The sequence below is a fragment of the Homalodisca vitripennis genome, chromosome 7 (assembly GCF_021130785.1).
Source record: "Homalodisca vitripennis isolate AUS2020 chromosome 7, UT_GWSS_2.1, whole genome shotgun sequence".
In the NCBI taxonomy this organism is placed as follows: Eukaryota; Metazoa; Arthropoda; class Insecta; order Hemiptera; family Cicadellidae; genus Homalodisca; species Homalodisca vitripennis.
The window spans coordinates 146169479-146195822 of NC_060213.1; the positions used below are offsets into that span (position 1 = coordinate 146169479).

The 26344-nt window shown below is 37.5% G+C and overlaps 1 protein-coding gene across 1 annotated transcript in view; it reads left to right on the forward strand.

Annotated features, from left to right (window-relative positions):
- The window catches only part of LOC124366910 (echinoderm microtubule-associated protein-like CG42247), a 93638-nt gene extending 70007 nt beyond the window's left edge, over positions 1-23631 (forward strand). Inside the window, exons 11-20 of the mRNA XM_046823510.1 lie at positions 631-768; positions 4966-5097; positions 6024-6152; positions 12284-12412; positions 16307-16435; positions 16519-16681; positions 16936-17118; positions 20058-20153; positions 20860-20974; positions 22421-23631. Of these exons, the coding sequence (XP_046679466.1) occupies positions 631-768; positions 4966-5097; positions 6024-6152; positions 12284-12412; positions 16307-16435; positions 16519-16681; positions 16936-17118; positions 20058-20153; positions 20860-20974; positions 22421-22574 (1368 nt within the window). The 3' untranslated portion in view covers positions 22575-23631. The remainder of the gene's footprint in view (positions 1-630; positions 769-4965; positions 5098-6023; positions 6153-12283; positions 12413-16306; positions 16436-16518; positions 16682-16935; positions 17119-20057; positions 20154-20859; positions 20975-22420) is intronic.
- Positions 23632-26344: the final 2713 nt, after the last annotated feature.

Sequence of the window (26344 nt, forward strand, 5' to 3'; positions counted from 1 at the left end):
TCATAGAACTTTTATCTACAGTAAGTCCTTCTTAGTGACATCTATTAGATTATTTAATGTACTGGAAAGAGAACTACGGGAAAGTTATAGTGAAAGCAAGCTTTGTGAAGAAAATACAAAATGAAACTTTTAGAAAGATATGAATTATAAGGTCATAGTACATCAATACTGTGTAAATTATTCTTTCTTGTGTAAGAAAAATTTGTCCTATACGTGTAGGAATTTAGAATTGAGACCATACAAAAAAAAAAGAAAAAAAATTATTTTGGTATTGAATAAACATATAAACCACTGAACTGTAAGTAGGGTATATTTAAGTGACAAGATTATATATATACATATAATATATATATATATATATATATATATATATATATATATATATATATATATATAATAGGATATATGATTTTGTTTGATTACACATTATAAAATAGAATAAGGTAATAGATATAAAAAAATGTAATTTGTAATATGTATACTGCTCAAATATTTTATAACATATGAATATATATCTCTCTCTCTCTCTCTCTCTCTCTCTCTCTCTCTCTCTCTCTCTCTCTCTCTCTCTCTCTCTCTCTCTCTCTCTCTCTTACACACACTAACTAAGTTATTGTACTTGGTATACAGACACTCCAGGAGGACCTGACAGGGGCTGCTTTCCACCCTCTGGATGATAACCTGCTAATCACCCACGGCAAGGGTCACCTCACCTTCTGGACTAGACGCAAGGACGGCTTCTTCGAGCGGACCGACATCATCAAGCCTGTTAGTTGATAAAATAGCCTGTTCAAAAATATCCAATTTGATATCATATTCTTTTCAAATTCCAAATATAGTGTTACTAATACAAATATTACAATTTAAATGTTTCCTTCATATTTGAATGAGACATAATTTTATACGTAGCTATCATCAAAAATTATCAAACTGAGCATGCATTATAGTTGTGTATACTACTAAATACTCCTTAAATAACTGTTTCCAACATGCATGATACAGAACAGTTTGATAGATTCACTAAAATGATACAGTAGGGTATGGAAGAATTTGACTGGATGCAACGCACCGAGTCCATTACGGAGTTACTTGAAACTTTGTTGCCCTTTTGACCATAAAACCAGTAGAGTTCTGCCTTGTACTAAGAGGAAGGTTCAATTCTCCACGATCATTCTATCAAGAGATGTCCCACTGCCGAATACACAACAGCCAGTCGGCAACCCATCAGTGCCGAGTCAAATAGCTTCATTGGCTTTACTCCCGGTATTAGAGGAGGCAATTGCTAGTGATAAGAGACTCCATCAAAACGGTGTAATGACTCAAATCATGCGTCAAAGTGACTCCTAAAACAATGTTCTAAGCATTTATTGGGGCCGCTCGAACGCCTCATCAACCTCTTCAGTCGAAAACGTTTCCTTCCTCTCTCAAAATCGCCAGTCACTCCAATTTTTCGAAGTGGTAAATCGAAAGTAGACGCAGTCGTGCGATAGTTGAGGGAATCGAAGATCGTGGAGATACTTTGAGTATCTTCCTTGACTTACCAAAAGTGTTTAACTGTGTCGACCATCACATCCTCATTCACGAACTGGAGTATTACGGGATGCGAGGAGTGTCACTCACGTGGCTGAAATCGTATCTCAATAATCGAACACAATTTGTAGGCATTTCAGGCGTCAAACCGGGAGAGCAGAGTCTGGCTATGGTGTTCCTCAGGGCTCCATACTTAGCCCTCACTCTTTTTGATCTACGTAAATGATGTTGGTTCATCGGTTCAACAAGGGCGACTCGTCCAGTACGCAGTACGACTCTCTGTCTCAACCCAAAATCACAAGAAGAACAAGAATGACTTTCATTCGGCTCAATAATGCAGTTCAACATTTCAATGAGCACAACCTCAAAACAAATCCTGTAAAATCTAAATTCATTCAATTTAGTTTACAACAGATTCAGATTGTAGTATGTTTTGAGGAAACTGTCCGAATCCTGCACAACTCAAGTACTGATGACGGCATTTTATGGACTGATCTACCCACTTTTCCTACGGATTGGAATTGTGGGGAGGTTGCACAAGCGCAAACTTTTCCAGAATATGCAATCCTTAAAAAAAACCAGTTCGAACAATTGCAAAACTGCAATGGAGAGAGTCGTGCAGACCAGCTTTGAAAAATCTGAAACTGTTGACAGTACCTTGCCTCTATATCTTGGAGACAATGTCAAAAAAAAATGCGAACACATAAGAGTTAGTGATTTACACTCGTATGTAACTAGAGAAAGGGACGTCTACCGAACTGGGAGACACAGGACGGTAGTCCACGAGCATTTGCCTTTTCAGGCAGGAGTTCGAATAGTCAGCAATTTTCCGAACTCGATTAAAAGTGTCCCCATGCTGAAGGCATTTAAAACTCATCTAAAAACAACATTGACTAGACACTTGTTCTACAGTATAGACTTACGTGGCACACAATTGGGAGACCTCTTAACCGCTTGACTGATCGGGGAAGTGAGAGACAGGATGATAATGACTAGTCTCTCATTCATAAATTCGAATGAATGAGAGACATGAACGCAAAAATTGACAGGAAGGGACTTTTAATGCTGCAATGAATAGAAAATTTAGCTCATATTGATTGCTATAACATTGTTTTTATGTTTTACGCAATAAATAATTTTGTATTTATTATTATTACATACTACAACCCGATTTTAAAAAGGTTTGTCAGATTTAAACTTTCTTCTTCATTCCAGTAACAATATAACGTCATTTGGTAAGGCTCTGTTGGCAATAAATAATTTGTACGTATAAATTATATAAAAGTAAAGGTATAAAATTTTCAAAAAAATTTTTTTTGGTGCTCTATTTTTGCAGACTAATTCTTTCACATTATTCATCGTAAATAAAAAGCGTAAAGAAAAGAAACGAATGGGTTTGCAAGGACTTAGTAAAGAAGACTATAGATCTAAATATAGTTATTACGACTCGTCCAGGCCCCCAATTGGGGTTATTTTAAAATTCGGGAATAAGCGGAATCCGGGGACAGGTCAAGTCCGAGAATTAGATTAGGGATCTGGGAGTTTAAAGTAAACCTATCGTATTGAATTTTCCGGATTTAACCAAAGTTTTCACTTTAAGGGTTTTTTGTGCCTTAACCGTTAGAGATACTGGAAAAAGTCACTGAACCTTTCTGGTCGGAAATTTAATTTTATGTTGCAATTCTGACCTCGGATTTTAGCTACGAGTTTTGGTTTAGCCAGTACGAAGCATGGAAGGAAAGTATGCACTGGTCAGCTATTGTGATGTGAACTAGTCATGCCAGCAAATTCCCTAGGGGATTTAATGTTGCCGGGGTCTAAGATATCAGGGGGTTTAATTTAGTGAGGAAATTATCAGGAGTTTATCTAGTCAAGCAAGGAAATTCCGGAGGGGATTTAATATTACCGGGGGTTAAGACATCAGGGGGTTTAATTTACACCAGAGTTTGTCTGGTAATATCAGGAAATTCCGGGTGGGGTTTATGTTACCGGGGGTTGAGACACAAGTGGGCCTCTTTCGGAGGGTATTGTGTTTGTGAGCATAAATAAAAATCACTCTGTCCCTAATTAATATTCACCTTCGCTGACCCTCAGCTAATTTGCTATATTCGGAGATAAGCGGAATTCAGTGACTGGTTAAATCAGAGAATTAAATTAGGGGTCTGGGAGTTTAAATTAGACCTATATTATTGAATTTTCCAGTTTTAATCAAAGTTTTGACTTCAAGGTTGTTTTTAGGCTTAACCCTTAGAGATACAACAAAAAGTGACTGGAAATTTCTTGTAGAAAATTTAAAATTGAATTCTGCTGTAAATTTATGAAATATTTACATGTATTAGCCGAACCAATGAAAATAGAGCAAAAAAATTACTGAACCTTTTTGTAGATCGCATTAATTTATATTAAAGTCAAACTTTTATTCTGCGCTACAACTAAGGTTTTGTCTGCAATAGAGCCCAGAATCACAATTTTCACGTAAAACTTAAATAAGTATTGCATTTATACGCATTTTGCGACCAAATATTTTAGGGCAAAATATTACTGGAACCTTTTTTGTAGATCACGCAATTTCCTAAATCCCATAAAAATCTTTTTTGAGCTACGAAAAACGGTTTGGCCGCTATCGAGCCCGAAAGCTAAATTTTTAAGTGCAAATTACAAAAATTCTCCACATAATCGCATTTTGCGGCCAAACCAATGTAGATAGAGCAAAAAAAAACACTTGACCTTTTTTGTAGGCCACTTCATTCCACACTAGGGTTTTTCGTCAGATCGAAGCTAGATTTAACGGTTCGCCCGCTATCGGGCTTCAAAGAAAAGCCTGCAAGGGCGATAAAGGGCAAACTTCGCGAATTTGTTGAGGGGTAAAAAATCTGGTTTTCATACTTTTCCCGGATGTTTGTAGGTAAAAGCTACGTGCGTGCAAAATTTGGATTTTTCCAGCACTTCTGGAAGTGGGTTAGAATTTCGTATACCCTATCAGTCAGTGGGTTACAAATGCGGCTGTATATATGAAGGGATTCCAAATTTAGTTCGATATTTCGTTTAATCGCGTAGTGTTCTGTATCTACGTCATTCTGCACGACAACTGTTGATAGAAAGGTCCTAAACACATGAAACTTGGTATATATTTGTAAAAATATAGGCAGAACTCTACTGGTTTTAAAGCCAAGAGGTCAGAGAACAGAAAAGGTTTAAAAAAAGGTCAAATTTCTATGCGCCTAGCACATAGGCAATGCACTCAATACAGCAAACTGGTGGAGTTGCGGTTACTGGATAGAAGGTGCTCACTGATATCTCTTTTACATTCTGTCAAGCCATCTGATACTTGTATATGTCTGTTCTTATAACACTTGCTGTTTACAACTTCAATATCTTGTTCAATATTTATATTATGTGCTGTATTATAGTAAAACAGATACTGCTTTCCTTCAGCCTTCCAGGACTCAGGTGACGTGTTTGCAGTTCGAACAAGACGGTGACGTAGTGACAGCTGACGGGGACGGTTTTATCACCATCTACTCCGTGGATAGTGACGGTGCATACTTTGTCCGTATGGAGTTCGAGGTACAAATTCTCACGAAAACATTTTTATCTTCAATAAATTTGAAATTATAAACAACACAAATTCAATCTATACAGTAAAAGGATAATTCTAACGTAATGAATATTACTTAGGCTTTGTCCCTTAGAAAGAGTTTCTAGTTTTCTCTAAACCACCTTCCGTTTCATGTTCTTTGAACAAAAAAGTAATCCCAATTTAAAAGAACGACTGACGTTGTAGATGGAGCTTATACTGGTTACTGTTAACTTAATTACATTAAAACATAAAACCAATATTTAATACTTTTATTTTTGTGAGGCCTTTCGATAACAAGGCTATCTTCGTCAGACACATCACAAAAGTAAATAAAAAAATTAAACTTACTTAAGGAGGAATGTTATACCTTTATTCTGTTTAGTCATTGTTGTATTGTATAGATCACCTTACGGTGACTTTAGAACATTTTGTGACAGGTTTTAAGATGCGGTACGAATTCTTATGAAGAATAATACAAGTGTCACCATCTGTGTGGGTTTTAATGTCCATTTCTGAAATCAAAATCAGTCAGTTTTGTTTCTTTCAGACATAAACAATTTTTGTTTTCGAATTGCTATAAATGAAATAACACGTCCTTCATCGTCGGAGGTTCATGTGTTGATAATGTCATTACAAGAATTGATTCTTTTCAAATTTATATTGCTACGATCTATAGCTGTATATCTGATCATGAGCCACAGCTAACAAGCCAAAAATAGCAGAATGTATTAGTCCGCTTTACAGACTTTGTTCCAGGGTTGATTGGCAAATCCGTCTTCATTGATGTTCAATTTTATTCATGTATGACAGTCTTATTGACCTTGATTAATAATGCATTCCTATAAGAATCTAAAAAAGTTAAAAATCGTTAGCAAAAATGCAGGGAAGATATTACATTATTTTTTTCCGTCAGGCACACAACAAAGGGATCGCATCGTTGGTGATGCTGTCGGAAGGGACTCTTCTGAGTGGCGGTGAGAAGGATCGCAAGATCGTAGCCTGGGACTCTCTCCAGAACTACAAGAAGATCACCGAAACTAAGGTTAGTCGAGGATTGCATGTGTTCCGGATTTTTTGTAATGGTAATTATTGTATTTTAATCGGAATAAGATTCTCTCCACTTACATTTCACTATAGCTTTTCACCGTCTTAAATTTGGCTTATGAAGTTAAGCGATCCCCCCAATGGTTCTTCAAAAAATAATTTTTTAAATTAAATGTTTTTATATTTTTACGAACTGTTAAATAGAATTTGCTATAAAGGCTAATCAGATGGTCACACACAATCACACAATTCTTTATTGTCACAAGACAAATACAAAATTTGTGTAGCAATCGTCATAACTCTATAACTACCATGTAACTCTATTGATTTACTAATAAATTGTGTTAATGTTTGAAATTGCATTATTTCAACAAATTTTGTACCTAGTAAAAAACCAAAATCTACTCCTAAAATTAACAATATCAACATAACAATATACATGTCAACACCCGGTGAGAGAAGCCCGATCAAGTTGTATGTTCCATAAACTCGCTCACGCTATAAAACTCATTTAATATTAAATAACGCTTAAGCACTCGTTTAAAATGCAAAGGGTTCGTCTGGTTCTTTATATTATCAGGAATTTTGTTCAAAACCTTTACACCAACTTCAGATGGTAGGCTCTCGTAAGGTTTTAGTCTATGTTGGGCAACTCTGAAATTATCCCGGCCTCTAGTATTGTAGTTATGAACGTCCCTACCCTGCGTCAGCACACACTTCGAACGGCAATATATTATTGTCTCAAATATGTATAAGCAGGGCAGTGACAAAAACTCAAGTTCCCTAATTTTATTCCTACAAGAGTCCCTAATTTTCAATTTCAGAATCGCTCTGACCGCTCTCTTCTGCAGTCTGATAAGTCTCAGAAAAGCTGTATTCCCACAACTGCCCCGTAATCCAATGCCATAAGAGAACCCCATAGTAAGCCGTTCTCAAGATCTGCCTTGAAAAAATTTTGAAAAGTATCTCAGAACATAAATGCCTAGTGAGACCTTTTTACATGCATTGTCCACATGTACATCCCATGTCTAATCTCTATCTAAGAATAAACCAAGGAATTTAGTGCTATATACTTCGTTGAGTTCTTCTTGTCCCAACATCACTGTTGACCTATGACCGTTTACAGGTATTCGGTTACAAAAAAATATATAATTGATTTTATAATTGTTAGTATTTAGATTGTGCATATTAAAATATTGTATACAGCTATTCAGCCCTTCAAAAGTTTAGATTTCAAGATTTGACACGTTATTCGATTTAAAAGAAACTGTTGTGTCATCAGCATATTATATGATGTTTCCGGAATTTACTGATGATGCAACATCGTTCACATATAATAAGAAAAGTATAGGTCCCAGGATTGATCCTTGGGGTACACCATATATTATTTTCAAAGCTTTAGATAATGTACCGCAGATCTGAACTTGTTGAGTCCTATTACTTGAACCTATGATTGAACCCAGTTTAATGGGACCCCTCGGATACCACAGCCACGTAATCGATCAAGAAGGATCAAGTGATCAACACAGTCAAAGGCTTTGGATAAGTCTAAAAAGACGCTAAGCGTCGAATTTCGTTCTTCAAGACCTTTAACTGAATTCATTTAGCTGAATGACAGCTTCTGTTGTGGATTTACGAGCTCTGAAACCAAATTGGTGATCCAAGATGATTTTTAATTTATCTATAAAGGATAATCTAGAGAGAAAGAGGCTTTCAAAGACCTTACCAAAACAGGCCGTATAGAGATCGGTCTGAAGCTATTAGGCTGGGTATGATCACCTTTCTTAAAAACAGGTGCAATAATAGCTTTCTTTAGAGGCGAGGGAAAAATTCCTTCATTAAAAGAACAATTTATCAATTGTGTGAGGGGTGCTACAAGTGAGGCAGCGCACTGTTTTACGAGCCACCCCGACATGCCATCGACATCAGCGGTCTATTTTGTTTTATCTTTTTATTACCATGGCCACCTCCTCTTCACCGACTGAAGTCAACATCTTTGAAGATGCATGGCAGTTCATAATTGGGCCTGCTATCCTTGCAGTCCCTTTAACACACTTCTTTGTCACCACGTTTGTAAAGAAGTCACATACCAAATTTGCTACGTCCGTCCGTCGATTCTTCTATAATGTTTCCATTTTCAGTCTTTAAATTAACGCTTTGGTATTGTAACTTGTTGTTATGTTTATTAATTATTTCCCATGCAGTTTTATTTATATTTTTGGAAAATGTTAGTTTTTTGTTTACGTCATAAGATTTAGCGGCGTTAATTACCTTGCGGTAAATTCTTTTGTAGGATTTAAAATAATCGAGGAAGTGCTTATCAGTTGAATTTTTTGACATATATGAAAATTCTCTCAATCGATCGCGTGACACTAGAATGCCCTTTGTTATTCATTTAGCACGGTCGTTTAAAACCTTGGATTTAAAACTTTTGTACGGACAGGTTATATTTAAGTAATAAAGAAAGGTTTCATAAAAGGAAGAAAACATTTGTTCTGAAGAGATTGGTTCGTTTAAAAAATCCCATTTCTTTTTGCTGAGGAGATATTTTAGGTGGGAAATGTTACAAGGTTGCATATCCCTTTTTAGCTTTATTTCGGGTTGGTGGCACAATGGTGTCGAACTATCAATGACGGCAATCTGGGCGTCATGATCGGCGATTCCCGTGCATAACACTGATACTACTACAATTTCAATAGTTGAGATAATATTGTCGATGGCAGTTGTAGACGTGGCTGTTATTCGTGTGGGCGAGTTTATGGTCCATGTCAACCCAAAGGTCTTCAATAAGTCACGCAGCTGTCTGTATCACCGCTCTCTTTTAATATGTTAATATTTAGATCACCAATTACAACAAATTTAGAGTTTTTAGACAATAAGTTGTTCAAAAGAAGTTCAAATTTTAAAAAAATTGTATAGACCCTTGAGATGACCTGCAAATTCAAATTATTATAACATCTTGAGATTTTAAGGACGTCTTGAACCTCAAACTCTTTCACTTTATTAAATTAAAAATTTATAGACTGAGATCAATCGACTCCAGTGCGAAACCGTGCTCTGAAACCACCAAAATATCGGGTTTCAGGTCATCGTACAGCAACCAGAACTCATCGACTTTATTTGCTGCCACTTGAGCATTCTGATGTAAGATTATAGTTGAATTTGAATTTTAAATATTTATATCAGTACGAAAATATATCTCCCTGAGTGCTGACTGTTAAGTTACTACAAAATTTAACCTTCTAAAAAAGAAGAACGATTATTCTGTTCAATTTTGGTTGCTTATCGTTGAGGATCTCACTCGATCTCGACTTCTTCACAATATCGTCACAGCTACCAGGAGACAATTGACTTGTCTTACTATTTTTAACAGCATCACAGAAGGAATCATATAGAAGGCTATAAACACTCGGTGAGGGTAAGAGTAACACTTCCTTTGTGCAGCTCTGAGAGGAAGTCTCCTGGGTGTCGACATGATCCAGCGCCTTCTTCTCCGTCATAGATTGTGTGGAAGAATCTTGAAATCGCTCACTGGTTGATCCGCGGAGATGTCTCTTTTCAATATTTTCAACAGCCCGAGCGATCAACTTGCAGAAAGCTGTTTTTCCGGCTCCATTCAGGTGTTGGCCATGCCGTGTGAAGAGTTGCCGACCAGGCTTACTTACATCCAGTACAACACGACCTTCTCCCGTTACTAAAGGGAACTATTTCCCGTTCGGGCAGATCGACCTGGACACGTGCCTCGCATGAACTACCTTCCTGCTTTTTCACACTTGACAATTGTTCCTATATCTTATTGACAAGATTTGATAGCAGTGAAGTAAGCTCTTTGATACGAGCAACTAGTTCATCTTTAGTTCTAATGTGCAAATCCTCGGTCTGGCACTCTACACTATACTTCTTCCTTGCAAGCAACTGCTGCGAGGCCAACATAGGGGAAGTAACACTGATATCTTGCTGGCTGACACGCCCAGCTGTAGGAGACGAATGTTTTATGGTTGGCGACAATGTTCTTATAGTCACTGGATGCTCACCAGTATATTACATTACAAACGGAGAAAATTTTCAACTTTCATGCCCGAAGATGGCGCCAACTAACAAGAATCCGAATTGTGGAGCTTGCTCTAAAAAGGTAATTAATAATTCTGGTGGCATTTTATGTGAAGGAATCTGTAACAAGTCGTTCCACTTTGAGTGTGCAGGTAAATCTAAAAGTGAATATCCATATTCTAAAGGCGAAAAATCGAATTTTATGTGTGAACACTGTGAGCAGCAGCTGGACAAACGTGACTGTGTCGTAAGTACGCCACCTGTTGTGAACGGTAGTGCTAAGGAAAACGAAAATAATTGTGTTTGTAAATGTTTTGAATTCATAAAAATTTTGACTGATCAAATTTCTGATCTAACTAAAAATCAGCTTGAGTTTAGGAATCAACTGAACATTGTGCAGGCCGAGAATGTAAACCTAACCTCGATTATAAATAATTGTGCAGAAGCCATTGGTGAAATTTTTACGAGTAAACAAAACAGTGTTTCGTATGCGAATGTCTTAAAATCTACCCGGAAAAATACGAGTATTGACTCATCGTCACTGTCGAAAAGTGCTAATCGAGATTATAGTAATGATAATACAAGTGAGGTTAGGAATGACAGGCATAATTTAACTCCAGCAGTCGATTTTGATTGTCGTTCTCAAGACCGAAATAATTCAGTGCTGCCGCCCAATACCTCTAAAGGCAGTGAATTGGCTGGGATTGACGGAATCGAGAAGGCAGTTGTGTCTACAAGCCTCAGGAGTAAGGAAAGGAAAGCAAGGCTGCATGTAAAACTCCAATCGCCGTCCGTTTTGCATTCTGAAGCAGACGATACTTCTGCTCTCACATACTCGGATCGGGAAGGAATTGACTTTTAAAATGAGGCTGTCAATAGTGGGTTTGTTGAGGTAAAACACAGAAACCGCAATCCCACACAATCTCAGCGAAATGTTATGAACAAGAACAACGAATTTCTGATGGGCCGTGCGGTAGTTAATAATCAAAAACTTAAGGCGGTTGAAAAACTTAGACATATTTTTGTTTCACGTTTTCCAGAAAATGCGGAAAGTGAAGACATAAGACAATATGTCAGTGAAAGTGCGAAGGGAAAGTGTGAGGTAACAAAACTGAAGAACAGGTTGCCAGGATATAGTTCTTTTAAGGTAGGTGTTCCTCTGTCCCTTTGGAAAACAGTGTTTGATGCAGATTTTTGGCCTATGGGAATCTATGTGAACCGGTTCAAATATCAAAAGTCTTCTTTTGTGAACAAGCCTACTGAGACTATTAGTGAGGCGAGGGAACATTTTTTAATCCCGTCCAAATCATCGGGAATTCAGACTTAGATTTAATATCAGGCATATCCCATTTTTCAATTATGCACTGGAACGTACAAGGGATCGTGGACAAGACCGATGAAATTAGTTTAATACTGAGAAAGTTTAATATTTCTGTTGTTGGTGTCTGTGAACACTGGCTTACTCGAGACGACCTACATAATGTGGTGTTGTCTGGTTTTAAACTGACAAGTGTCTACAGTGGACCGTCTTCAGGTAGGCCTAGAGGAGGTACTGCTATTTATATTGCGGAGGAGTTGAAATTTGATGAACTCCTGTATCTTGTTGAACTTTCGATTTCCCATGTTTGTGAGGTTGCTGCAGTCCTCATTCATGAAGTCAATGTTATTTGTTTGGAGGTTTACCGGGTACCTGATAGTAATAATTTTGATATGTTTATTGGATGTTTGATTAATGTATTGAATGTTGTATGTCTTAGAAATAAGCCTAATGCGTCTGTTATGCTATGTGGTGACTTCAGTGTTGATTTGTTGGTTGATAGTGTTAATAGATCTATATTTGTTAACCTTTTAATGAGTTTTAACTTAGTGTATACTGTGGCGGATGTTACCAGACCTAGTCTATTTGGTAATATGGGTACCTGCATTGATAATATTGCCACCACAATTCACCAAGACAGGATAGTGTCTGCATGTGTTGAGCCAACGGTTAATAAATTTTAAGTCGTGTTTTCGATGGAATAGTATATATTTATACAGGCACTTCTTCCTCGTTTGGCATAATTATCCTTGTTGTGACAGTTGGCCGAGAGTGCGGGAGGAGTTCGCAGTATTTATCCGCAGAGGCCGGGCAGAAACGACGGTAACATCTACGTGGGCACCACCAGGAATAACATCTTGGAGGGTAGCTTGCAGAGGAGATTCAACCAGGTGAGGCAATAGTTCACAAAGTAGAATATGAATTGTGTAAGTGACATGTAAATAAGATATTAAAATAATAATTTAAGTAGACACTTTTCAATATATATTAACGGTAACAGACCCATTCCTGTCTCCTTTTCTTTTCATTCTGCCATATTGCCGCAGGATCAGGAGATTAGGAACATCACTACACAAAACCAAGAAAGACAGAATTAAGAATTAACACAATGCTCAAAACGGAAACAGAAGGTCCTGTATCGTTACAATCTTTTGAAATAACTGAAACTTCGAGCAGCAACAGACAGCATGAACATCTCATGAACATTGATGAAACTTCCCACAGTTTTTTAGAAGAGGGACACAAGATGAAAAACAAAATGAAGAAGTTATCGGGGCACAAAAGACATTTCATGAATTCAAACAGAATACATCGAAGAGTCTAACTATCTTCTATCAAAATACTGACTGCGTTAACAATAAAATCGACATACTGAACCACCTACTACATCTAGTCTTTTTAATAGTCACTGAACATGGTCAGAATGAGTGCACAATAGCTCACTAACTTCAGCTTGGTTTCTGCATTTAGTAGAAATAATACAACTAAAGGAGGGGGTGAAATCTACAAGCAGAACAGCCTAAGCAATGAAGTAGTGTCACTAAATATTGAGAATCGAAGTATTCCTTTAATTTGTGAAGTGTCTGCCGTTTCTGTCAACATAAACAACAAGTCAAACTTGTACATTTTAGGAGTCTACCTCCCCCCAAAAACGAGATAAAGAATATTTTGCAATGGCTTTACAGACACTTTCAGCTATACTGGATCCGTGGACTTCATCCAATAATCGGCATACTATTGTCATTGTCGGAGATTTTAACGTAGATTCTCTCGTACCATCCAATGAGAGTTTACAACTCAGTAAATTTTTAGCGAACTACAATATTTAAAGGTTAGACCTTCCACCCACTCGTATCACAAGTGACAATTCTTAGTCTATTGATATGTTCTGCGTTACTTCTGAGTGCAAGAATGGAGTAGAATTTCAAGTTGCCCACACAGGCATTTCGGATCATACAGGTCAGTTATTTAACTTATCGTCACAATTAAGAAAAAAATGTGTCCATAACAACAGCCCGAAGACACGTTAATAACAACAGCCTGAGAAATCTAAGGACAATCCTCGCTGAACAGACCTGGGAGGAGATCTTGGAGTGTGAAAATGTTGAGGAAGCCTACAATAAATTCATCATGATCGTGACACTTGCATTAAACTCCGCTTGCCCTCTCAAGAAATCCCGATCAAAATCCCATAACCCTATCAAGCAAATCTACAATGAAGAAGCCAATTACCTACGAGCACAATTTATCGAAGCCAATGATAGGTATATCATCAGTGAGAGTTTGGAAGATAAGCAGAAGGCTAATGACCTGAAGAAGTCTTATGACTTAAAACTGAGAGCGCTTAGGAAAATTGCAAGTGCCACTTACATTTCAGAGTCTAACAAGAAGTGCAGAGCTGTCTGGAATGAAATCAATATCGAAAGACAACAAAAGAGAGAACCCTCGAAGATTATATAGTTGAACATTGGCAGCGAAAAAATCCAGTGTCACAGTAAAAATATCTAATGAGTTTAATTCCTACTTTACCTCAGTAGCAGAACTCACGCTGGAGAAAATACAGGCTGCAAAACCCAACCACGTCCAGTCTTGCGACTGGCAGGTCCACCTTCCATTGTCTGCTTTTGCTCCAACTTCGGAAACGGAAGTACGCAAAGACATTGTCAGCATGAAAAGCAAGACGTCTTCTGGCATGGATGGGATATCTTCTTTGGTGATTAAATACTGCCATAACGAGCTGACAAGACCTTTGCTTCACATCATCAATTTAAGCTTCAGTCAAGGCCTAGTCCCACAAAAAATGAAGACAGCCAAAGTTATTCCCCTTCATAAGTCAGGAAACACATATGAACTGGGGAACTTATAGACCCATTTCATTTGTTTCTACATTTTCAAAGTTAATGGAGAAGGTGGTCTTGTATAGAATAAACGACCACCTGGATATAAATGGCATTACCATCGAGGAACAACATGGTTTTACTGGGGGAAAATCTACCTCCACAGCGATCGTCTCTCTCTTTTAGTATCTGCTAGACAGACTTGAAGGAGACAAAACAGTCATGGGCATATTCCTGGATCTGAGGAAAACCATTGATAGCCTCAGTCTCGGCCTAATACTAAAAAAACTTAGTGCTCTTGGTTTTAAGAGTATATCTCTCTTGGTTTGACAGTTACCTGAGTGGGCGAGATCAAATGGTCGACATCACGCAGACCGGCAATGGGAAATCTGTTACCACTAGATCTGACAAACAGCCAATGAATAGAGGTATCCGTCAGGGGTCGGTTTTGGGCCAGGTGCTGTTTGTTCTTTTCACACGGGGCCTTCCAGCAACACGATAATGTATACGGACGACACGGTCCTTATAACAGCCAGTAGAGACACAGAAGATCTGGAGGTCCAATCCTACATTGCTCTAAACTTGGCTGTGGAGTACTGTTGCATGAATGATCTGGTCTTCAACGAATCTAAGACCAAACAACTCAATTTTAGAGCAAGGAGAAAGGAGGTATCAGAATTTCCCAATATTGAGTGCGTTGAGGCCTCTAAACATTTGGGGGTGGTTATTGACACCACATTGTCCTGAGTGGAACATCTGGATGCCCTGTCCAAGAAACTAAGCAGTGCCATATATGCTATCAGGACAGTGATGCACATTAGTACCTCTGATGCTGTCAGAACCATTTACAGTTCCATTTTTGAGAGCCACCTGCGCTATGGAATTGTGCTTTGGGGAGCTGCCGCATATACCAACCTAATGCGTGTCATCACAATTCAGAAGAAAACAGTTAGAATGATTGCCGGTATTGGATGGAGAGAGAGCTGCAGAGAACCCTTCTGGGATCTGAAAATCTTGACATTAGTGAACATCTACCTGCTGGAGGTTATTTCCCTGGCTGTCTCCGTGAAGCTGCTGCGGAATATGGACACCCACTCCTACAATACGAGGAACGCTCAGGACTTCAATCTTCCCGTTCACCATACCACCAGATTCCAGCGGAAGCCTACCTATGCCGGAGCCAAACTCTTCAACTTCAAGAGAAGAAGTCAAGAGGACCAGCCCTGAGTTATTTAAGAGGAAACTGTGCGAGTGGCTGCTGCTCCGGCTTTTCTACAGGATTGAAGAATTTATGGACTGGGCAAATTGCCGATTGTGACTTTGCTTTGACGTCATGTTCAATCTTGTTAATTGTATAATAAAGATTCTCTCTCTTTAGCCTCTGGTCAGTCGTAGGTGGTTATTCGACTAATTTAGACGTTTTGTGTGACCTATATTCTGTTTCAGTTTTAATAATTTGTGTTGTGTTTAGTTTTTTATTAAGTGCATGTTTTAGAGTTAGTCAAGTTGACACACAACATGGTGGTTGTGTTTCCTGACTTAGGCGTGTCACAACGCTCTCGTATGATTTGTTTATTTTAACCTAGATTGTAATTATGTGCTAGGTTAGTTATTTACCTGAAGGAATCGGATTGCAGATCTCGAAACGCAGTGTTACTAATTTTTTGTTTCACTGAACGATGGCAAATGTCAGGAAAACTTATGTTTCCTTCATAGAGGAAATTATTAATAAATAATAGAGGAACTTCAGTTGTATATATCTTCTGTTTGCAAAAAGTGCTTAAATGTGTTTCAAACGTTAAAATTTTAATTGATTTTACATAGCCTATTCTTTGATGAAGAAGAATTGATATTTTGAAGAAATCGTTAGGCTTTCTAAAAGTTAAAAGTGGTCTATCCAGGATTGTTGGATACTATTATAAATATTAATTAATGTATATGGGCCAGGTGGTGTTCGGCCACGGGAGACAACTGTGGGGGCTGGCAGTCCACCCCGACGATGAACTCTTTGCGACAGCTGGCCACGATAAGAATATCGCCCTCTGGAGAAAACACAAAACCATCTGGACTACTCAGGTACTACACGGTTGAGAATAAATAAATGCATTTTCAATACCTGAAAAATATTCTTTTTATTCAATGCATTAATACCATTTTAGGTGGCATATGAGTGCGTGTCGTTGTGCTTCCACCCGTTTGGCGTCGCCTTGGCGGCAGGATCCACGGAAGGACATCTTGTAGTGCTGAATGCAGAGACAGGTTCTATCGTGACCACAGTGAGAGTGTGTGGATCTCCTCTCAGCTGCCTCGGATATAACCCAGGTAAACCGATGTTACGTAATATTTCCTGATCCCAGGACGATGTTATAGAAAAGCTGCTGTCTAAGTTTTCTTAACTTGTACTTCAAGTGGAAACTTTTACGCGTGTCAATCTTTCATGACTCTTGCCAAGGTCGCTTTTTTGTTGGAGTTGATAATGTGTTCATTTTTTCTTTCATCTGGCATGAACATATATATTGTAATAGAAACAACTTATACTCAATAAAAGTGGTTCAAACAGTGTTTCTCCTATACAGCTGGAGACATGGTGGCCATAGGGTCACAGAACGGCAGTGTCTACTTGTTCCGAGTCAGCAGAGACGGTTACACGTACAAGAAGAGCAACAAGATCAGAGGATCGCACCCTCTAACTCAGCTGGACTGGAGTACCGATGGAAACTACCTACAGACTGTCACTGCAGATTACGATCTGGCCTTCTGTGAGTTTCATATTCCCTATTGCTTATAGTCAATGTCTCAATATCACAAGGAATGCATCGCTTAAGACTTCTTCTTTTGTATTAATTATTTTAGGTAGTTCTGTGAGAGGCTAAATGAGCAATAAATACGTAATAGTAAAAGTTCTGTTAGGATTGGTAGTAATTCCAGTTCAGTCAACGTTCTTATGCACTGAAACACACTGTACAAATAAGCAACTCTTTGAATACGGATAAAAGAAAATAAAAACTGCCATAATATTGTAAACATTTATCTATTCACTAGACAAGACCTATTCACTGTCTATTCTATTCACTGTCAAACACGTCTAGAAGTAAAGGATAAGACATACTACTTAGCTCTTTCAACTCTATCAAAGATTCCTGGAAGGTTTGATACATTTTTTTACTAATTAAAGATTTTATATTTATATTTTTAATAGACTAATTAAATTAAATATTGAAATAAATTAAAAAATAATGAGTAAAAAGTTTAATGAAATATCCACAATCGCTCCCAATCAAACTTTATTTTGTTTAAACCAAAACTTATTTGGTAAAAATAATTTCTTGGGTTTTACAAATTAAACAATGTAGAAGTGAAAACGTATCTTGAAATATTATTAGAGTAGTTTATAGAATGCAAATATTCTTTTTTGCCAAATGGACGGTACATGTTTTAATAGAAAGTATTAATTTAATATAAACAATGCGACTGCTTTTACTGTTTTATATTATTGTTATTATCGTATTTGAGAAGCTTAGACGATTTCCGTGTTGTAGACATTGCCGATATAACGTTGTTTCAGTGCGACAGGAAGTGAGTATTTCATACAATCACTGTAATATAAGTACTGATGGCATTTATACTATGATTAACAACCGTACATGGTGTATCATGTAATTAGTTCTCTAAAATACGTTTTGTGCAATAAATATCATTAGAGGCAATTAAAATGTATATAAACAACATGGAAACATAAATTAAAAGTTATGAAACTATGAAATATCCGTAAAGTAGCTTCTCGTTAACTGAAATTAAACATTCATTATTTGAGAACTGTCGTTATGTTATTAAATAGTACTCCTTCTTATCTTATCATACTTTACGTTCAGACATTTTTTTCATTATAACAAGATTTTTCGTCTTCTTAAGGTGTTGCATAGCATATTCGTTATTTCTGTCTCTATGTCTATCTATCTGTCCATACGGTATCTTGAACACGAACTAACCAAATCTTCTATATAGACTTGACTATAGAACTTCTGTCTCTATGTCTATATATCTGTCCATACGGTATCTTGAACACGAACGAACCAAATCTTCTATATAGACTTGACTATAGAACTTCTGTCTCTATGTCTATATATCTGTCCATACGGTATCTTGAACACGAACGAACCAAATCTTCTATATAGACTTGACTATAGAACTTCTGTCTCTATGTCTATATATCTGTCCTTACGGTATCTTGAACACGAACGAACCAAATCTTCTATATAGACTTGACTATAGAACTTCTGTCTCTATGTCTATATATCTGTCCATACGGTATCTTGAACACGAACGAACCAAATCTTCTATATAGACTTGACTATAGAACTTCTGTCTCTATGTCTATATATCTGTCCTTACGGTATCTTGAACACGAACGAACCAAATCTTCTATATAGACTTGACTATAGAACTTCTGTCTCTATGTCTATATATCTGTCCATACGGTATCTTGAACACGAACGAACCAAATCTTCTATATAGACTTGACTATAGAACTTCTGTCTCTATGTCTATATATCTGTCCATACGGTATCTTGAACACGAACGAACCAAATTTTTCTATATAGACTTGACTATAGAACTTCTGTCTCTATGTCTATATATCTGTCCATACGGTATCTTGAACACGAACGAACCAAATCTTCTATATAGACTTGACTATAGAACTTCTGTCTCTATGTCTATATATCTGTCCATACGGTATCTTGAACACGAACGAACCAAATTTTCTATATAGACTTGACTATAGAACTTCTGTCTCTATGTCTATATATCTGTCCTTACGGTATCTTGAACACGAACGAACCGTGCCTTCTAACCAAATCTTTTATATAGACTTGACTATAGAACTTCTGTCTCTATGTCTATCTCTCTGTTCATACGGTATCTTGAACGCGAACTAACCAAATCTTCTACGGGAGACTTGACTATAGAACTTTTGTCTCTATGTCTATCTATCTGTCCATACGGTATCTTGAACGCGAACTAACCAAATCTTCTACGGGAGACTTGACTATAGAACTTCTGTCTCTATGTCTATCTCTCTGTTCATACGGTATCTTGAACGCGAACTAACCAAATCTTCTACGGGAGACTTGACTATAGAACTTCTGTCTCTATGTCTATCTATCTGTCCATACGGTTTCTTGAACACGAACTAACCAAATCTTATATATCGACTTGACTATAGAACTTTGCAGGAAGCTTCATTTATGTAAAGGCAATTCGATCTCGATCATTTGGTTGATTGTTAGTGAAAATGTTTATCTTGATCTTATGAAAAACCATGATGATAACTCGAAAATTACCGAATAGATAAATTTGCAAACAAACGGAGTACAATTAATTTTGTGACACAGTAAACTCATGCAGCTACACTTCAAATTTTGCATGCAGGCTGAGTGAAGTCTATTGCGCGACACGTGGTTCATACTTGTTCATACAAAAACAACAAGGTTTTTTGTTGTATAGAAAATAATATTAATTCCAGCAAGGCAAAGAACCTGACGAAATTGAAACACTGTGTAACAAATAAATGGTAAACGAAATGGAACTTGCAAAAACAACTGTATTGATTATTTTAAATAACATGGTTGTGCATAGTGTGCTAATGTATTATTTAGTTTAGATTTAGAAGTGATGAATGAAGTTAGTTTGTTTACAGGGGATATCAAGAGCCTTTCCGTGGAAAAGAGTGCGGTTGCTATGAAGGACGTCAAATGGCACACTCACAATGCTACTGTTGGGTTTTTAGTAGCCGGTAAGTTGGCTAAAAGATTACCTTACGCTATCAATATTTACCATTTCCTTAATTCTAAGTAACCTTTAAACGGACTGACCTCGCCTGTCACACTATTATAGACTTTTAGGGCTATACTAGTTGAGGTTAAATGATGCAAACATACAAGACCCTACGAACAAAAACTATTGAATATTGAAGAGACGCTTATATTGATTTCTTTTTTAAATCTTGCTATTAAAAAGGCCTCATGGAATAAAAAGTGTTAAGATATTGGTAGATTTCAATACAGTGATTATGACATATTTAATAATAAATAATTAACTTCAACTGTACTTTGTTGAATACCTATGCATTCCTTAAACTATTTCGAATATCCTCTCGACCACGACCTTTCTGGATCATCCATTAAGGAAATGTGATTTAAAATACAAATTTTAGGGTCATACTTAAGCCAACTAAAACTGATGATAAGTAACTTTACACTTTTGTGGTTTATTCGCAAATGTATGAATGAACTTTTGCTGGGATACTCATAGCCCTACAATGTAAATATTGTCGAGCACCCTTTACGTGAGTTACAAATTTTACAATTACAAATGCAACAACAATGTAGTCACAGCAAATCCGGTCTGCAAAATTGCCAGAATATTTCTAGTTTTTGTTCACAGACAAAAATCATAAAGTTTGTAATTAAAACAAAACTGTGATACGCTCTTTTTCAAAGGTATTTGGAACAACCGCTACTACCCGATGACTTCCATGGTGACTACAGTTAACAGGTCAGCTGCTCACGATCTTCTAGTAACCGGTGATGCTGAGGGCTACCTGAGACTTTTCAGGTAATCAATCACTCTCAGAATTAAAATCTTGCTTCTCAAAGATTTCTTTACATTTCCAGCTGGCGATCTTATAGATCTATAGTCTACAAAGATTCTTTTCAATATTTTTTCACACTAGGTTGATTGGTGGCACACTTCAATAACTTTAAATATTCTAGTATAACATCGAGCAATAAACCTGGTCCAACAAACATGATCTATTGTTAATAAAACCGTACATCACTAACTGATCATACACGAATCTCAGAAACTACAAAACAGTTCTACTTGGAATTTTTTATTTATAAAAATCATCTTACTTTTACAAGTTTGGGTACTCGCTAAGTAAAGGTATTGAAACTTAACTGCGAAATCCACAGAAAACTTTAAATGAGAATTTGTATAACAATAAGGACTGTTACAACGTTAAACTTCCTACACTAGCTCCACACAAATCCTATCGATACGCTAAAGACTCACATGGAAATCACTATTTGTAAATTATAGATAAAATGCTAGAAGCCACAAAGAGCCCAAGTTTCCAACCTAATCTTAAAAGTCGTATACTTAAACGAATATAATCACAATGCTTAAAAGATTTCCAATAAGGGTTTAGCTCAAGGTAAAATTGATCCTTGGATTGCAGAGAATACAGCAAAATATGAGGCTATTCTATCATCTGTTTTTGCAATCAGATTTGAAGATTTGCCGCCCCTGGGCTATCCACAATTTGTCGCTCCCCCACCCCACCACAACCATGTAGGCTTACCTTGGTACCGCGGTGGGTCGACGCGACGTCGGTGGCAGCGAGGCGGCCACGCTAGCTAAGCTTGTAATAAAACCAAAATAAAATAGGTTGAATTGCCAACATTGAAGTTACGCTTCTTATAAATGCAGTTATCGTTTTTACCATAAAATACAAGATTTAAGAAATACAACATTTATCAACTGGCAAAACTAAAAAGTCGTGAAAAGAGAGTTGAAAAATTTCTGTTGGATTAAGGACAATCGAATTAAAGAAGATATATTTAGGAATTATAATACAATAACTTGACTCTGATTTTAATAATACTTAGAATTATGTCATCTGAAATTTCTGAAACATCTGAGGGCCCAGAGCTATCGGCTGACTACTTGCGGGCGAATATTGTCGCGTCCCGGAACATACCATATTTCATTAAAGTTAGGACTACGAAATAAATGGAATATATTAAGTGAATGGTTGTTTAAACAATTCCAATTTACAAATTGTTATGTTTACAAATTTATTACAATTAATTTTTTCACATATTTTAACTTTTTGAATAATTTATCTTTTTACTTTTTTACCAAAACTTGCCGCCCTGGGCTATAGCTCATTCAGCCCATATGTAAATCCAGCCATGTTTGCAATAGGGTATTTATCTTTCCCTGCATCGAAATCTTGCAGAAAGGCTTGAAACAACTGGAAATGTCTATCTGTCACAGGTACCCCTGCCTGAGTCCCAAAGCCGAGTACAATGAAGAGAAGGTATACAGTCTGGTGGTGGCCGCAGCCAGGTTCCTCTTTAATGACCGCAACGTCGTCACCGTGGGCGGCACTGACGCAGCGCTCATGTTGTGGGAGGTCATAGACGACTGAGGCCGGCAGGTCATAGACGACTGGAGTGCCAAAGTCGTGGACATTCGGTATACTCGAGTCGAGGACAACTGGAGTGATTCGGTTTCTGAGGACTGCAGTGATTCTGAAGTGCTTCTGGATTAGATTTCTCTATTGGATGAACAAAGAAACTCGTTGGGAGTCAAGGGTGGCGTGGAAAGTAGTTGAGCCTATGTGTCAGATGAATTATTATGCTTTAAGTTTATAAAAACAAGGTACGTATAAGATAGGTAAAATGCTAAAAATATCGATGTATTGATTTTTAAAATTAATTGTTACCTATAACATCATTTTTAAACATTGTGTGGTACAGTATATATTCTTTCAATTGAGAGGCTATTGCGAGATACATAGAGAAAATTATCTTTAAAAAAATGTATTGGGAGCCAACATTTACAATGCCCTTGTTTGTATACAGCCGTAGAAAGTTCTTTTATGTTTTCCATTTTTTTAACTTCATTTTATGTTAAACGTTTCTATTAAGTAGTAAGGAATCCCAAAACCGATCCAAGCAGAAAAATCAATGTATTTATTAATTGTCCACATTACATAATGCAATTATCAGTACAAAAAAGGATTTGACATTAACAGTTGAAAAGTGCTCGGTAACGACAATTTGAAAGTCATCGTTGTGTTATTAATTAATTGGAAAGTAATCGTGGCGTTGTCAGTTTGGAAACCGATTCCACGCTTTCACCTTAAAAGTGAGTCAATACGGCTTCAAAAAGTCAATCGAAAAAGATTTTGAAGCAGTCGAGATCAAACTTTAAACGCATCAATCAAAATTAGTTGTGATCGGAATATATAGGTCTCCTATTGGAAATGTAGACACTTTTTTCTAAATTCGAAAAATTATTGACATGCCTGACTAACCAACGTCAGAAATTTGTCGTGATGGGGAATTTCAACATTGGCGCGTTGGACAACATTCACCATTCCACAATTAGATTGGTCGATTTATTTAGGTCATTTGACCTGGGTTTACTAGTCAAAACTCCGACGAGAGTGACGGCTACAACACAATCTGCTATCGACAATATCATCACCAACCACTCAAGTGTCGCAGTGTCTGTAGTGAATACAGCTGTCTCAGACCACTATGGGCACGAAGCCGTCATTAGTGGGGTACAACTCAAAAGGGAGCCCAAAATCAAGCAAACAGTAAGAGACATATGGCCAGAAAACATCGCTCACCTCAACACTTCTCTTTCTAAAGAAAGATGGGATCTTCTGAATTCATTTCAATCTGTAGAGCAGCAGTTTAGATTGTTAACGAGACTAAATTTCCACATTGACATTTGCTGCCCTACAAAAATCATCAATGTTTGCGGAACAAATACCAAAAACAACTGGATCACAGCGGGTATTTTAGTTTCTAGTGAAAACTAAAATTAGTTTCCGAAATTTTCAAAAACACTGCACATGAACAATTTAAAACTTTTTTTAAGAATTATAAAAAAACATACAGGAAAGTAATCCAAGCTGCAAAAGCATATGATGTCTCAAAATCTATTCTCTCTTCCAAAACGTTTCAAAAACAACTTGGGGCATCATTAATAATAAAACGAAAACTCACAAACCAATCAAAATTAAAATTGGGTCTAGGCTTGTGGAAGATGAAACGGAGATTGCCCATCAGTTTAATGACTTTTTTGCATCCGTTGCTGATGGGCAGGGTCCTCGGCCATCTGAACCTCAAGTACGCCCCTTGCGAAGACAGAGTCCCACATCGTCAATGGTATTGGCTGTCGTTGAGGATGAGTTACACGGAATTATTCAGCAGCTCCCAGCCAAAAAAACAAACGACCTCAATATAATGTCTTCATGGCTCACAAAAAAATGCTGCAAGCATTTATTGAGACATTTAACCCAATTAGTAAATTATTCATTCCAAAAAGGAGTGTTTCCCTCTCTCCTGAAAATTGTTAAAGTTATTGCTATTTTTAAGAAAGACGACCCAGCTTCAATTACTAACTATCGGCCTGTCTGATTTTTCCAGTGCTTCAAAATTGTTTAAAAGCTTTTTCTCATAAGAATGCTTCACTTTTTGGACAAAAAAAATCAGCTCTCAACTGAACAGTTTGGTTTCAGAAAGGGCTAATCGACAACAGACGCAGTTGTGAGTCTTGTCGATATGATTGTAGAGGGGATTGAATATCTAAATCACACAATGAGTATGTTCTTAGACCTGTCCAAAGCAATCGACTGCGTAGATCACGGTACATTGCTTGACAAACTTGAGTCCCACGGCGTTCGAGGCGTGCCTCTTAAATGGCTTAGCTCGTGCCTCTTAAATGGCTTAGCTCGTTCCTAAGCCAGAGATCCCAAGTTGTCCAAATATCAAATAAATTATCCAAACCAATAGACCTGAGATATGGAGTCCCTCAAGGGTCTATCCTCAATCCAGTGCTTTTCCTGCTTTACGTGAACGATATAAAATCATCGCTTCTGCATGGAACATTGGTGCAGTTTGCCAATGATACGACTCTCTTTTTCAACGCAATGTCAAGCTAAGTATTGGAACAACAGGCTTTTGTTGACATCAACAACTGTGTCCAGTACTTCCACAGCCAAATCATCAAAAACCAACGTTTTGAATTTTACCTTGCGCACTGCGGGCAACCAGTGTGGGCCTACCATTTTGTTAGATGACTCCACACTGGAAGAAGTCAGCTCTTCATACATTCCTAGGAATGCACCTTGACCCAGGGCTGACTTGGAATGAGCACATTGACCATGTTTGTGCAAAAGTCTGCTCAGGCATTTTTGTTTTGAGATCATTAGCCAAATACTGTCCGAGTCAGGTACTGATTACGGCGTATTACGGCTTGATTTACCCCCAACTGGCCTACGGAGGAGTCCTTTGCGCAAACACTCAGTTTCAAAGAGCTTTCAGACTCCAAAAAAAGCAATTTGAGTAATCGCCAAAATTAAATTTAGAGAGTCGTGCAGGGAAGCTTTCAAGAAATTGAAGCTGTTGACTCTGCCGTGTCTCTACATTTTGGAAACAACTTTGTTTTGTATGAGTACATTTGCCTTGACCAGAGGCCAAGACATACACATGTATGAGACGCGTGGCAGAGCAAACTACCGGACTGGGAGGCACAGAACGGTGGTTTATGAAAGCCTACCCTCGCATGCAGGTGTGCATTTCCTCAACGGACTGCCCAATTCAATTAAAGATGCCCCAACGCCCAAGGCGCTTCTTGACTCGCCTTAAACGCTTCTTGGTGTCACAAGCATTCTGTAATGCGGGTGAGTTTTTGGCATTCGACTGGGAGACCGCCCAATTAGAATACTGACTCTGCTGTACTAAGAGGGTTACATTGGCGGTGAATGAAAGAGGCGTGATTGTAAAATTGTGTGTATGAATGTGTATTGTGTGTTTGAATGCCTGGAATTTTAGAAAACCCGTATTGACGTTTGCCATAGACATATTGCCGCTACAGTAAAAGAGATTTTTTTGATTGTGAGTGCGGCGTTGTTAAGTCAAAGCCGATTTGGCGCTTTTGCCTCAAAAGTAATAGAAGCATTGTCAGTTCTATAAACCGACTCGACGCTTCCGCCCAAAAGTAAGCGTGGTGTTGATAAGTCGAAAACCGATTTGGTGTTTTCACCTCAAAAATAAGCGTGGCATTACTACCATGGATATTTCTACTGAACCCTACAATACAACTTTCGAAATGACTATTACACGATTCTTTTCATCGTGATGTAAAAAACATACTAAACCGTTTAACACATTATGTGAC